The sequence below is a fragment of the Oncorhynchus tshawytscha genome, unplaced genomic scaffold (assembly GCF_018296145.1).
Source record: "Oncorhynchus tshawytscha isolate Ot180627B unplaced genomic scaffold, Otsh_v2.0 Un_contig_6825_pilon_pilon, whole genome shotgun sequence".
Classification (NCBI taxonomy): Eukaryota; Metazoa; Chordata; class Actinopteri; order Salmoniformes; family Salmonidae; genus Oncorhynchus; species Oncorhynchus tshawytscha.
The window spans coordinates 72,501-86,561 of NW_024608964.1; the positions used below are offsets into that span (position 1 = coordinate 72,501).

General features: G+C 50.8%; 1 protein-coding gene across 1 annotated transcript in view; it reads left to right on the forward strand.

Annotated features, from left to right (window-relative positions):
• LOC121844051 (dedicator of cytokinesis protein 1-like) overlaps positions 1 to 13,833 on the forward strand; it is a gene marked incomplete at both ends in the record, with an annotated part of 85,386 nt that extends 71,553 nt beyond the window's left edge. The window contains 4 exon segments of the mRNA XM_042313920.1: positions 4,658 to 4,742; positions 6,232 to 6,318; positions 12,153 to 12,329; positions 13,750 to 13,833. Of these exon segments, the coding sequence (XP_042169854.1) occupies positions 4,658 to 4,742; positions 6,232 to 6,318; positions 12,153 to 12,329; positions 13,750 to 13,833 (433 nt within the window).
• Positions 13,834 to 14,061: the final 228 nt, after the last annotated feature.

Genomic DNA, 14,061 nt, shown 5'->3' on the forward strand with positions numbered 1-14,061 from the left:
ACTACCCTATAAACCCTGGTCTAAAGTAGTGCACTACTACCCTATAGGTCCTGGTATAAAGTAGTGCACTACTACCCTATAAACCCTGGTCTAAAGTAGTGCACTACTACCCCTATAGACCCTGGTCTAAAGTAGTGCACTACTACCCTATAAACCCTGGTCTAAAGTAGTACACTACTACCCTGTAGGCCCTGGTCTAAAGTAGTGCACTACTACCCTATAGGTCCTGGTCTAAAGTAGTGCACTACTACCCTATAGACCCTGGTATAAAGTAGTGCACTACTCCCCTATAGACCCTGGTCTAAAGTAGTGCCCTACTACCCTATAGGTCCTGGTCTAAAGTAGTGCACTACTACCCTATAGGTCCTGGTCTAAAGTAGTGCACTACTACCCTATAGACCCTGGTCTAAAGTAGTGCCCTACTACCCTATAGGTCCTGGTCTAAAGTAGTGCACTACTACCCTATGGGTCCTGGTATAAAGTAGTGCACTACTACCCTATAGGTCCTGGTCTAAAGTAGTGCACTACTACCCTATAGGTTCCTGGTCTAAAGTAGTGCACTACTACCCTATAGACCCTGGTCTAAAGTAGTGCCCTACTACCCTATAGGCCCTGGTCTAAAGTAGTGCACTATTACCCTATAGACCCTGGTCTAAAGTAGTGCACTACTACCCTATAGGTCCTGGTCTAAAGTAGTGCACTACTACCCTATAGACCCTGGTCTAACGTAGTGCCCTACTACCCTATAGACCCTGGTTTAAAGTAGTGCCCTACTACCCTATAGGTCCTGGTCTAAAGTAGTGCACTACTACCCCTATAGACCCTGGTCTAAAGTAGTGCACTACTACCCTATAGGTCCTGGTCTAAAGTAGTGCACTACTACCCTATAAACCCTGGTCTAAAGTAGTGCACTACTACCCTATAAACCCTGGTCTAAAGTAGTGCACTACTACCCTATAGGTCCTGGTCTAAAGTAGTGCACTACTACCCTATAAACCCTGGTCTAAAGTAGTGCACTACTACCCTATAAACCCTGGTCTAAAGTAGTGCACTACTACCCTATAAACCCTGGTTTGTAGACAGAAGCTGAACGGAGCCAAGCTGCCCAGGAGGTGTTTAACATTCAGCTTCTCTGTCCTTGTGGATACACATGTGGAACGAATGACACACACACACACACATAGCTCAGACACACACACATATACACACACACACACACACACATAGCTCAGACACACACACATATACACACACACACACACACACACACCACACACACACACACACATAGCTCAGACACACACACATATACACACACACACACACACACACATAGCTCAGACACACACATATACACACACACACACACACACACACACACACACACACACACACACACACACGGTCTCTGTTGGGGTTTGTTTTATCAGCATCACAAAATTACAATGACAGATGTTCAAACAGCCTGTTGGAAATGATCCTACATCTTCAACCCAGAGAACACGGCTGTTGGAAATGATCCTACATCTTCCCAGAGAACACGGCTGTTGGAAATGATCCTACATCTTCACACCCAGAGAACACGGCTGTTGGAAATGATCCTACATCTTCCCAGAGAACACGGCTGTTGGAAATGATCCTACATCTTCCCAGAGAACACGGCTGTTGGAAATGTTCCTACGTCTTCTCACCCAGAGAACACGGCTGTTGGAAATGATCCTACATCTTCCCAGAGAACACGGCTGTTGGAAATGATCCTACGTCTTCCCAGAGAACACGGCTGTTGGAAATGTTCCTACGTCTTCTCACCCAGAGAACACGGCTGTTGGAAATGATCCTACGTCTTCTCACCCAGAGAACACGGCTGTTGGAAATGATCCTACGTCTTCTCACCCAGAGAACACGGCTGTTGGAAATGTTCCTACGTCTTCTCACCCAGAGAACACGGCTGTTGGAAATGTTCCTACGTCTTCTCACCCAGAGAACACGGCTGTTGGAAATGTTCCTACGTCTTCTCACCCAGAGAACACGGCTGTTGGAAATGTTCCTACGTCTTCTCACCCAGAGAACACGGCTGTTGGAAATGATCCTACGTCTTCTCACCCAGAGAACACGGCTGTTGGAAATGTTCCTACGTCTTCTCACCCAGAGAACACGGTTGTTTTATGGAAACGGCTCTCGTTCATTTGATATGAATGTCAGTCGACTAATAAAGTCTCAGACCACATAATGAGACACATGGTTTTCAAAGAACAGAAAAGGAAACATGCTCTATTTGTAGACCAGCGTTACACAGTACTATTTAAAGATAGTGCTCTGTTAGTGATGTGTTGGTCCAACCTCGTGTCAGACAGCTGGGCCCTCAGATAACCCCAGAACACAACTCCCAGTGAGAGAAATCTTTAACCTGGATAGGAGGGTTCTGTCTGTCTGTCCTGTCTGTCCTGTCTGTCTGTCTGTCCTGTCTGTCTGTCTGTCTGTCTGTCTGTCTGTCTGTCTGTCTGTCTGGTCTGGTCTGGTCTGGTCTGGTCTGGTCTGGTCGGTCCGGTCCGGTCCGGTCCGGACCTGCAGCTTCATTACATTCCCCATCTAAGAACTCATCCCTCTGGGAATTGTGTATTATGATTTCAATTAGTTCATTCCAGCACTGGACAGACAGACAGACAGACAGACAGGCACACAGACAGTCAGGCAGACAGTCTAAGTGAGGGATGTTTATGCTACTGACTCACTGACCTGTTTTCACCTGAAACAGCAACATAATTAACCATTGAATCGACCTGCAGATGGACCATAACACTTTTAATTTAATTCTCTACTTGTTTCTCTCTCTCTCTCTCTCTCTCTCTCTCTCTCTCTCTCTCTCTATCTTACTCTCTCTCTCTGTCTCTCTCTGTCTGTCTCTCTGTCTCTCTCTGTCTCTATCTGTCTCTCTCTCTCTCTCTATCTTACTCTATCTGTCTCTCTCTCTCTCTCTCTATCTTACTCTATCTGTCTCTCTCTCTCTCTATCTTACTCTGTCTCTCGGTCTCTCTCTCTATCTTACTCTGTCTCTCTGTCTCTCTCTGTCCTCTCTCTCTATCTTACTCTGTCTCTCTGTCTCTCTCTATCTTACTCTGTCTCTCTGTCTCTCTCTGTCCTCTCTCTCTATCTTACTCTGTCTCTCTGTCTCTCTTACTCTGTCTCTCTGTCTCTATCTTACTCTGTCTCTCTGTCTCTCTCTCTCTATCTTACTCTGTCTCTCTCTCTATCTTACTCTGTCTCTCTGTCTCTCTCTATCTTACTCTGTCTCTCTCTCTCTATCTTACTCTGTCTCTCTCTCTCTATCTTACTCTGTCTCTCTGTCTCTCTCTATCTTACTCTGTCTCTCTGTCTCTCTCTATCTTACTCTGTCTCTCTCTCTCTATCTTACTCTGTCTCTCTCTCTCTATCTTACTCTGTCTCTCTGTCTCTCTCTATCTTACTCTGTCTCTCTGTCTCTCTCTATCTTCTCTGTCTCTCTGTCTCTCTCTATCTTACTCTGTCTCTCTGTCTCTCTCTATCTTACTCTCTCTCTCTCTATCTTACTCTGTCTCTCTCTCTCTATCTTACTCTGTCTCTCTGTCTCTCTCTATCTTACTCTGTCTCTCTGTCTCTCTCTATCTTACTCTGTCTCTCTGTCTCTCTCTATCTTACTCTGTCTCTCTGTCTCTCTCTATCTTACTCTGTCTCTCTGTCTCTCTCTGTCCTCTCTCTCTATCTTACTCTGTCTCTCTGTCTCTCTTACTCTGTCTCTGTCTCTCTCTGTCCTCTCTATCTTACTCTGTCTCTCTGTCCTCTCTCTCTATCTTACTCTGTCTCTCTGTCCTCTCTCTCTATGTCTCTCTCTGTCCTCTCTCTCTCTATCTCTCTGTCTCTCTCTGTCCTCTCTCCCACTCTCTCTCTCTCTGTCTCTCTGTCCTCTCTCTCTCTATCTCTCTGTCTCTCTCTGTCCTCTCTCCTCTCTCTCTGTCCTCTCTCCCTCTCTCTATCTCTCTCTGTCCTCTCTCCCACTCTCTCCCTCTCTCTGTCCTCTCTCCCACTCTCTCACTCTCTGTCCTCTCTCCCTCTCTCTCACCCTCTCTTTCTCCCTCTCCTCTCTCTCTTTCTCTTACTCTCTTTCTCTGTCCCTCTCTACGCTCCTTTCTCTCTCTCCATCTCTCGCTCTCTCCCCATCTCTCTCTCTCTCTTCATCTCTCTCTCCCTCTCTCTCTCCCTCCATCTCTCTCTCTCTCGCTCTCCATCTCCATCTCTCTCCATCTCCCTCTCTCCCCTCCCTCTCTCTCTCTCCCTCTCTCTCCCCTCTCTCTCTCCCTCTCTCTCTCTCTCTCTCTCTCTCTCTCCCTCTCTCTCTCTCTCTCTCTCTCTCTCTTTCTCTGTCTCTCCATCTCCATCTCTCTCTCCTCTCTCTCCCTCTCTCTCCTCTCTCTCTCTCTCTCTCTCTCTCTCTCTCTCTCCATCTCTCTCTCCATCTCCCTCTCTCTCTCCCCTCCCTCTCTCTCTCTCTCTCTCTCTCCCTCTCTCTCTCTCTCTCTCTCTCTCTCTCTCTCTCTCATCTCCATCTCTCTCCATCTCTCTCTCCCTCTCTCTCTCCCCTCCCCTCTCTCTCTCTCTCTCTCTATCTCTCTCCTCCCTCCAGCTTTTACATGATAAATGAAGTGTATCAGTTTCAGTACTCCAGACCGGTGAGGAAGGGAGAGAAGGACCCAGACAACGAGTTCTCGGTAAATATCATATTCATATTTATTCTCTAATCTTTCTTTTCTTCATTTCCTTTAATGACTAATGACAGTACTGTAATTGTTGTGACTAATGACAGTACTGTAATTGCTGTGACTAATGACAGTACTGTAATTGCTGTGACTAATGACAGTACTGTAATTGTTGTGACTAATGACAGTACTGTAATTGTTGTGACTAATGACAGTACTGTAATTGTTGTGACTAATGACAGTACTGTAATTGTTGTGACTAATGACAGTACTGTAATTGTTGTGACTAATGACAGTACTGTAATTGTTGTGACTAATGACAGTACTGTAATTGTTGTGACTAATGACAGTACTGTAATTGTTGTGACTAATGACAGTACTGTAATTGTTGTGACTAATGACAGTACTGTAATTGTTGTGACTAATGACAGTACTGTAATTGTTGTGACTAATGTCAGTACTGTAATTGTTGTGACTAATGTCAGTACTGTAATTGTTGTGACTAATGACAGATGTCAGTACTGTAATTGTTGTGACTAATGACAGATGTCAGTACCGTAATTGTTGTGACTAATGACAGATGTCAGTACTGTAATTGTTGTGACTAATGACAGATGTCAGTACTGTAATTGTTGTGACTAATGCCAGATGTCAGTACTGTAATTGTTGTGACTAATGACAGATGTCAGTACTGTCATTGTTGTGACTAATGACAGATGTCAGTACTGTCATTGTTGTGACTAATGACAGATGTCAGTACTGTCATTGTTGTGACTAATGACAGTACTGTAATTGTTGTGACTAATGACAGATGTCAGTACTGTCATTGTTGTGACTAATGACAGATGTCAGTACTGTCATTGTTGTGACTAATGACAGATGTCAGTACTGTAATTGTTGTGACTAATGACAGTACTGTAATTGTTGTGACTAATGACAGATGTCAGTACTGTCATTGTTGTGACTAATGACAGATGTCAGTACTGTCATTGTTGTGACTAATGACAGTACTGTAATTGTTGTGACTAATGACAGATGTCAGTACTGTCACACACACACACAGACACACACACACAGACACACACACACACACACACACACAGACACACAGACAGACACACACACACACACACACACACACACACACACACACACAGACACACACAGACACACACACACACAGACACACACAGACACACACAGACACATACACACACAGACACACAGACACCCACACACACACAGAGACACACACACACCTACTATTGTGTTTCCAGCCCCAGCAGTTGGACTTTAACTCAACAGCCATTCTCTCTCTGGTACATTTAACGTCAACAGGAAATGTTGGATCTGTAAAACCAGGAAAGAACAACCGTTATCTGTCTCTATTCTAAGTGCTCCTGTCTGTCATACTGAAACCGGTCGTTTGTTCATCTCCATGGAGACAGAAAGACTCTTTACAGCTTCTTCTGTTGTATTGTGTTTTATTGTCTTTTTCCAGAACATGTGGATCGAGCGAACCACTTACACCACGGCCTACAAACTGCCTGGGATCCTGAGATGGTTCCACGTCAGGTCTGTCTCCACGGTGAGTGTGTGTCTGTGTCAGATCTGTCTCCACGGTGAGTGTGTGTCCACGTCAGGTCTGTCTCCACGGTGAGTGTGTGTCCACGTCAGGTCTGTCTCCACGGTGAGTTTGTGTCCACGTCAGGTCTGTCTCCACGGTGAGTGTGTGTCCACGTGTCTGTCTCCACGGTGAGTGTGTCCACGTCAGGTCTGTCTCCACGGTGAGTGTGTCAGGTCTGTCTCCACGGTGAGTGTGTGTCTGTCTGTCTCCACGGTGAGTGTGTGTCAGGTCTGTCTCCACGGTGAGTGTGTGTCTGTGTCTACATCAGGTCTGTCTCCACGGTGAGTCTGTGTCTGTGTCTGTCAGGTCTGTCTCCACGGTGAGTGTGTCTCAGGTCTGTCTCCACGGTGAGTGTGTGTCTGTGTCTACATCAGGTCTGTCTCCACGGTGAGTCCACGTGTCTGTCTGTGTCAGGTCTGTCTCCACGGTGAGTGTGTGTCTCAGGTCTGTCTCCACGGTGAGTCTGTGTCTGTGTCTACATCAGGTCTGTCTCCACGGTGAGTGTGTGTCTGTGTCTCACGGTCGTCAGGTCTGTCTCCACGGTGAGTGTGTGTCTGTGTCAGGTCTGTCTCCACGGTGAGTGTGTGTCTGTGTCTACGTCAGGTCTGTCTCCACGGTGAGTCTGTGTCTGTGTCTACATCAGGTCTGTCTCCACGGTGAGTGTGTGTCTGTGTCAGGTCTGTCTCCACGGTGAGTGTGTGTCTGTGTCAGGTCTGTCTCCACGGTGAGTGTGTGTCTGTGTCAGGTCTGTCTCCTCGGTGAGTGTGTGTCTGGGTCGACATCAGGTATGTCTCCAAGGTGAGTGTGTGTCTGTGTCGACGTCAGGTCTGTTTCCAAGGTGAGTCTGTGTCTGTGTCGACATCAGGTCTGTTTCCAAGGTGAGTGTGTGTCTGTGTCGACGTCAGGTCTGTCTCCAAGGTGAGTGTGTGTCTGTGTCGACGTCAGGTCTGTCTCCAAGGTGAGTGTGTGTCTGTGTCCACGTCAGGTCTGTCTCCAGGTGAGTGTGTGTCTGTGTCACGTCAGGTCTGTCTCCAAGGTGAGTGTGTGTCTGTGTCCACGTCAGGTCTGTCTCCAAGGTGAGTGTGTGTCTGTGTCGACGTCAGGTCTGTCTCCAAGGTCTGTCAGGTCTGTCTCCAAGGTGAGTGTGTGTCTGTGTCGACATCAGGTCTGTCTCCAAGGTGAGTGTGTGTCTGTGTCGACGTCAGGTCTGTCTCCAAGGTGAGTGTGTGTCTGTGTCTGTGTCAGGTCTGTCTGTCGGTGAGTGTGTGTCTCCAAGGTGAGTGTGTGTCGACGTCAGGTCTGTCTCCACGGTGAGTGTGTGTCTGTGTCACGTCAGGTCTGTCTCCAAGGTGAGGTCTGTCTCCAAGGTGAGTGTGTGTCTGTGTCGACGTCAGGTCTGTCTCCAAGGTGAGTGTGTGTCTGTGTCACGTCAGGTCTGTCTCCAAGGTGAGTTTCTGTACACGTCCAGGTCCTGAACCCAGGTCTAGGTCTGTCACCCAGGTGAGGTGTGACAGGGCAGGTCCTGAACCCACGGTATATAGTCACCCAGATGAGGGGGAACAGGGCAGGTCCTGAACCCACGGTATATAGTCACCCAGATGAGGGGGGAACAGGGCAGGTCCTGAACCCACGGTATATAGTCACCCAGATGAGGGGGGAACAGGGCAGGTCCTGAACCCACGTTATATAGTCACCCAGATGAGGTGGGAACAGGGCAGGTCCTGAACCCACGGTATATAGTCACCCAGATGAGGTGGGAACAGGGCAGGTCCTGAACCCACGGTATATAGTCACCCAGATGAGGTGGGAACAGGGCAGGTCCTGAACCCACGGTATATAGTCACCCAGATGAGGGGGAACAGGGCAGGTCCTGAACCCACGGTATATAGTCACCCAGATGAGGGGGAACAGGGCAGGTCCTGAACCCACGGTATATAGTCACCCAGATGAGGTGGGAACAGGGCAGGTCCTGAACCCACGGTATATAGTCACCCAGATGAGGTGGGAACAGGGCAGGTCCTGAACCCACGGTATATAGTCACCCAGATGAGGTGGGAACAGGGCAGGTCCTGAACCCACGGTATATAGTCACCCAGATGAGGGGGAACAGGGCAGGTCCTGAACCCACGGTATATAGTCACCCAGATGAGGGGGAACAGGGCAGGTCCTGAACCCACGGTATATAGTCACCCAGATGAGGTGGGAACAGGGCAGGTCCTGAACCCACGGTATATAGTCACCCAGATGAGGTGGGAACAGGGCAGGTCCTGAACCCACGGTATATAGTCACCCAGATGAGGGGGGAACAGGGCAGGTCCTGAACCCACGGTATATAGTCACCCAGATGAGGGGGAACAGGGCAGGTCCTGAACCCACGGTATATAGTCACCCAGATGAGGGGGAACAGGGCAGGTCCTGAACCCACGGTATATAGTCACCCAGATGAGGGGGAACAGGGCAGGTCCTGAACCCACGGTATATAGTCACCCAGATGAGGGGGAACAGGGCAGGTCCTGAACCCACGGTATATAGTCACCCAGATGAGGGGGAACAGGGCAGGTCCTGAACCCACGGTATATAGTCACCCAGATGAGGGGGAACAGGGCAGGTCCTGAACCCACGGTATATAGTCACCCAGATGAGGGGGAACAGGGCAGGTCCTGAACCCACGGTATATAGTCACCCAGATGAGGGGGAACAGGGCAGGTCCTGAACCCACGGTATATAGTCACCCAGATGAGGGGGAACAGGGCAGGTCCTGAACCCACGGTATATAGTCACCCAGATGAGGGGGAACAGGGCAGGTCCTGAACCCACGGTATATAGTCACCCAGATGAGGGGGAACAGGGCAGGTCCTGAACCCACGGTATATAGTCACCCAGATGAGGGGGAACAGGGCAGGTCCTGAACCCACGGTATATAGTCACCCAGATGAGGGGGAACAGGGCAGGTCCTGAACCCACGGTATATAGTCACCCAGATGAGGGGGAACAGGGCAGGTCCTGAACCCACGGTATATAGTCACCCAGATGAGGGGGAACAGGGCAGGTCCTGAACCCACGGTATATAGTCACCCAGATGAGGGGGAACAGGGCAGGTCCTGAACCCACGGTATATAGTCACCCAGATGAGGGGGAACAGGGCAGGTCCTGAACCCACGGTATATAGTCACCCAGATGAGGGGGAACAGGGCAGGTCCTGAACCCACGGTATATAGTCACCCAGATGAGGGGGAACAGGGCAGGTCCTGAACCCACGGTATATAGTCACCCAGATGAGGGGGAACAGGGCAGGTCCTGAACCCACGGTATATAGTCACCCAGATGAGGGGGAACAGGGCAGGTCCTGAACCCACGGTATATAGTCACCCAGATGAGGGGGAACAGGGCAGGTCCTGAACCCACGGTATATAGTCACCCAGATGAGGGGGAACAGGGCAGGTCCTGAACCCACGGTATATAGTCACCCAGATGAGGGGGAACAGGGCAGGTCCTGAACCCACGGTATATAGTCACCCAGATGAGGGGGAACAGGGCAGGTCCTGAACCCACGGTATATAGTCACCCAGATGAGGGGGAACAGGGCAGGTCCTGAACCCACGGTATATAGTCACCCAGATGAGGGGGAACAGGGCAGGTCCTGAACCCACGGTATATAGTCACCCAGATGAGGGGGAACAGGGCAGGTCCTGAACCCACGGTATATAGTCACCCAGATGAGGGGGAACAGGGCAGGTCCTGAACCCACGGTATATAGTCACCCAGATGAGGGGGAACAGGGCAGGTCCTGAACCCACGGTATATAGTCACCCAGATGAGGGGGAACAGGGCAGGTCCTGAACCCACGGTATATAGTCACCCAGATGAGGGGGAACAGGGCAGGTCCTGAACCCACGGTATATAGTCACCCAGATGAGGGGGAACAGGGCAGGTCCTGAACCCACGGTATATAGTCACCCAGATGAGGGGGAACAGGGCAGGTCCTGAACCCACGGTATATAGTCACCCAGATGAGGGGGAACAGGGCAGGTCCTGAACCCACGGTATATAGTCACCCAGATGAGGGGGAACAGGGCAGGTCCTGAACCCACGGTATATAGTCACCCAGATGAGGGGGAACAGGGCAGGTCCTGAACCCACGGTATATAGTCACCCAGATGAGGGGGAACAGGGCAGGTCCTGAACCCACGGTATATAGTCACCCAGATGAGGGGGAACAGGGCAGGTCCTGAACCCACGGTATATAGTCACCCAGATGAGGGGGAACAGGGCAGGTCCTGAACCCACGGTATATAGTCACCCAGATGAGGGGGAACAGGGCAGGTCCTGAACCCACGGTATATAGTCACCCAGATGAGGGGGAACAGGGCAGGTCCTGAACCCACGGTATATAGTCACCCAGATGAGGGGGAACAGGGCAGGTCCTGAACCCACGGTATATAGTCACCCAGATGAGGGGGAACAGGGCAGGTCCTGAACCCACGGTATATAGTCACCCAGATGAGGGGGAACAGGGCAGGTCCTGAACCCACGGTATATAGTCACCCAGATGAGGGGGAACAGGGCAGGTCCTGAACCCACGGTATATAGTCACCCAGATGAGGGGGAACAGGGCAGGTCCTGAACCCACGGTATATAGTCACCCAGATGAGGGGGAACAGGGCAGGTCCTGAACCCACGGTATATAGTCACCCAGATGAGGGGGGAACAGGGCAGGTCCTGAACCCACGGTATATAGTCACCCAGATGAGGGGGAACAGGGCAGGTCCTGAACCCACGGTATATAGTCACCCAGATGAGGGGGAACAGGGCAGGTCCTGAACCCACGGTATATAGTCACCCAGATGAGGGGGAACAGGGCAGGTCCTGAACCCACGGTATATAGTCACCCAGATGAGGGGGAACAGGGCAGGTCCTGAACCCACGGTATATAGTCACCCAGATGAGGGGGAACAGGGCAGGTCCTGAACCCACGGTATATAGTCACCCAGATGAGGGGGAACAGGGCAGGTCCTGAACCCACGGTATATAGTCACCCAGATGAGGGGGAACAGGGCAGGTCCTGAACCCACGGTATATAGTCACCCAGATGAGGGGGAACAGGGCAGGTCCTGAACCCACGGTATATAGTCACCCAGATGAGGGGGAACAGGGCAGGTCCTGAACCCACGGTATATAGTCACCCAGATGAGGTGGGAACAGGGCAGGTCCTGAACCCACGGTATATAGTCACCCAGATGAGGGGGAACAGGGCAGGTCCTGAACCCACGGTATATAGTCACCCAGATGAGGGGGGAACAGGGCAGGTCCTGAACCCACGGTATATAGTCACCCAGAGGAGGGGGGAACAGAGCAGGTCCTGAACCCACGGTATATAGTCACCCAGATGAGGGGGGAACAGGGCAGGTCCTGAACGATTCGGTGTTACATCGTGACTAACATGTAAGGTAGATTCCATAGTCTCTGTAAATCTGATGCCGGTCTTAAAGAGGCTAGCCAGGCTCGGGTGTCACCGCAGATTGGAGAGTAGTCACCCTGCCAGGCAGTCACACAGATCCTTCTAAATTTAGGTTGGAGTGGGGGGTGTATAAACTGTAATTTACTCAAGACAATCCACACATGCTCTACCGTTGTCGTCAGTCGTCTGTCCCAGAGATTCAGACATCAGAACCCCTCAGGTTCCCTATAATGTCCCTGTTGTTAGACTGTAAAATGTCTCTCACTCACAGATGGACCTCGACCCGAAATTAATCAGAACTTATAATCTTCTTTTACTTCCTGCTTCCTGTGTTCAGGAGGAGATCAGCCCATTGGAGAATGCCATGGAGACGATGCAACTGACCAATGAGAAGATCAGCAACATGGTGCAGCGTCACCTGAATGACTCCAACCTTCCCATCAACCCCCTCTCCATGCTGCTCAACGGCATTGTGGACCCCGCTGTCATGGGCGGTTTCACCAACTACGAGAAGGTACTGTGTGTGTGTGTGTGTGTGTGTGTGTCGTCATGGGTGGGTCTACCTTACTTAGCTCATGAATACAGCTTTAGTTATTGTGGACAAACATAACCGTAGTTTGGTTGATCTGATCATAGTGGTTTGGAACGTCTTCCCCATGTAGGAAGATACATCCGTCATACAGAAGACAAAAGATTGTTTCTGTTAAGAGTTCTGACTTCCCCTTCACCCTCTCTCCTCCTCTTTACCCTCTCTCCTCTCCTCCCCCTCTCTCCCCTCTCACCCTCTCCTCTCCTCCCCCTCTCTCCTCTCCTCTCCTCTCCCCCCTCTCTCCTCTCCTCTCCTCCCCCTATCTCCTCCCTCCTCCCTCTCCTCCCCCTCTCTCTCTCTCTCCTCCCCCCTCCCCCTCTCTCCTCCCTCTCCTCCCCCTCTCTCCTCCCCCCTCTCCTCCCTCTCCTACCTCCCCTCTCCTCCCCTCTCCTCTCTCCCTCCCTCCTCCTCCTCCCTCCTCCCTCTCTCCTCTCCTCTCTCCCCCTCCTCTCTCCTCTCTCTCCCTTTCCTCTCCCTCTCTCTCCTCCTCTCCTCCCTTTCCTCTCTCCTCCCTCTCCTCTCTCCCTCTCTCCCCTCTCTCCCCCTCTCTCCACTTCTTTCCCCTCTCCTCTCTCTCCTCTCTTCCCTCCCCTCTCTCTCTTCCCTCCCCTCTCTCCCCCTCTCTTCCCCTCTCCTCTCCCCACCCTCTCACCTCTCCTATCCACTTTCCTCTTTCTCTTCTCTCCTCCTCCCTCTCTCTCTCTCTCTTCTCTCCCTCTCTCTCTCTCCGCTCCTCTCTCCCCCTCTCTCCTCTGGCTTCCGTCCTCTCTCTTCTCACTTCCCTCTCCTCTTCTCTCCTCTCCTCTCTCCCCCTCTCTCCTCTTCTCTCCTCCTCTCTCCTCTTCTCTCCTCTCCTCTCTCCCCCTCTCCCTCTCTCCTCTCCTCTCCTCCGCTCTCCTCTCCCCCTCTCTCCTCTTCTCTTCCCTCCCTCTCTCCTCTCTCCTCTTCTCTCCTCTCTCTCTCTCTCCGCTCTCCCTCTCTCCCCCTCTCTCCTCTCACTTCCCTCCTCTCTCTTCTCACTTCCCTCCTCTCTCTTCTCACTTCCCTCCCCTCTCTCCTTCTCTCTCTCTCCTCTCTCCCCCTCTCTCCTCTCCTCCGCTCTCCTCTCCTTCCCCTCTCCTCTCCTCTCCTCCCTCTCTCTCTCCTCTCCTCCCCTCTCCTCTCCTCCCCTCTCTCCTCTTCTCTCCCTCCCCTCTCCTCTCCTTTATCCTCTCCTCCCCTCTCCCCCCTCTCCCCTTCTCATCTTCCCTCCTCTCCTCTCCCCTCTCCTCTCTCCTCTTCTCTCCTCTCTCCTTTCTCCTCTCCTCTCTTCTCTTCGCTCTTCTCTCTCCTCTCCTCTCTCCAGGCATTCTTCACAGAGAAGTACCAGGGGGATCACCCTGAGGACCAGGAGAAACTGGACAAACTGAAAGACCTCATCGCATGGCAGGTTAGACTGACACTACCGTTAAAAACTTTAGGGTCACTAGATAGATATAGAGACGTCTTTGTTTTTGAAAGAAAAGCAAAAATGTTTGTCCATTAAAATAACATCAAATTGATCTGAGGTTTGAATTAAGACGGACACTAAGCTGCATCTAGGCAACCAATCAGAATGGTACCAGTGGAGGTTGGTGTCACTTTAAATTGGAGGACAGGTTCATTGTAAAAGGCTGCG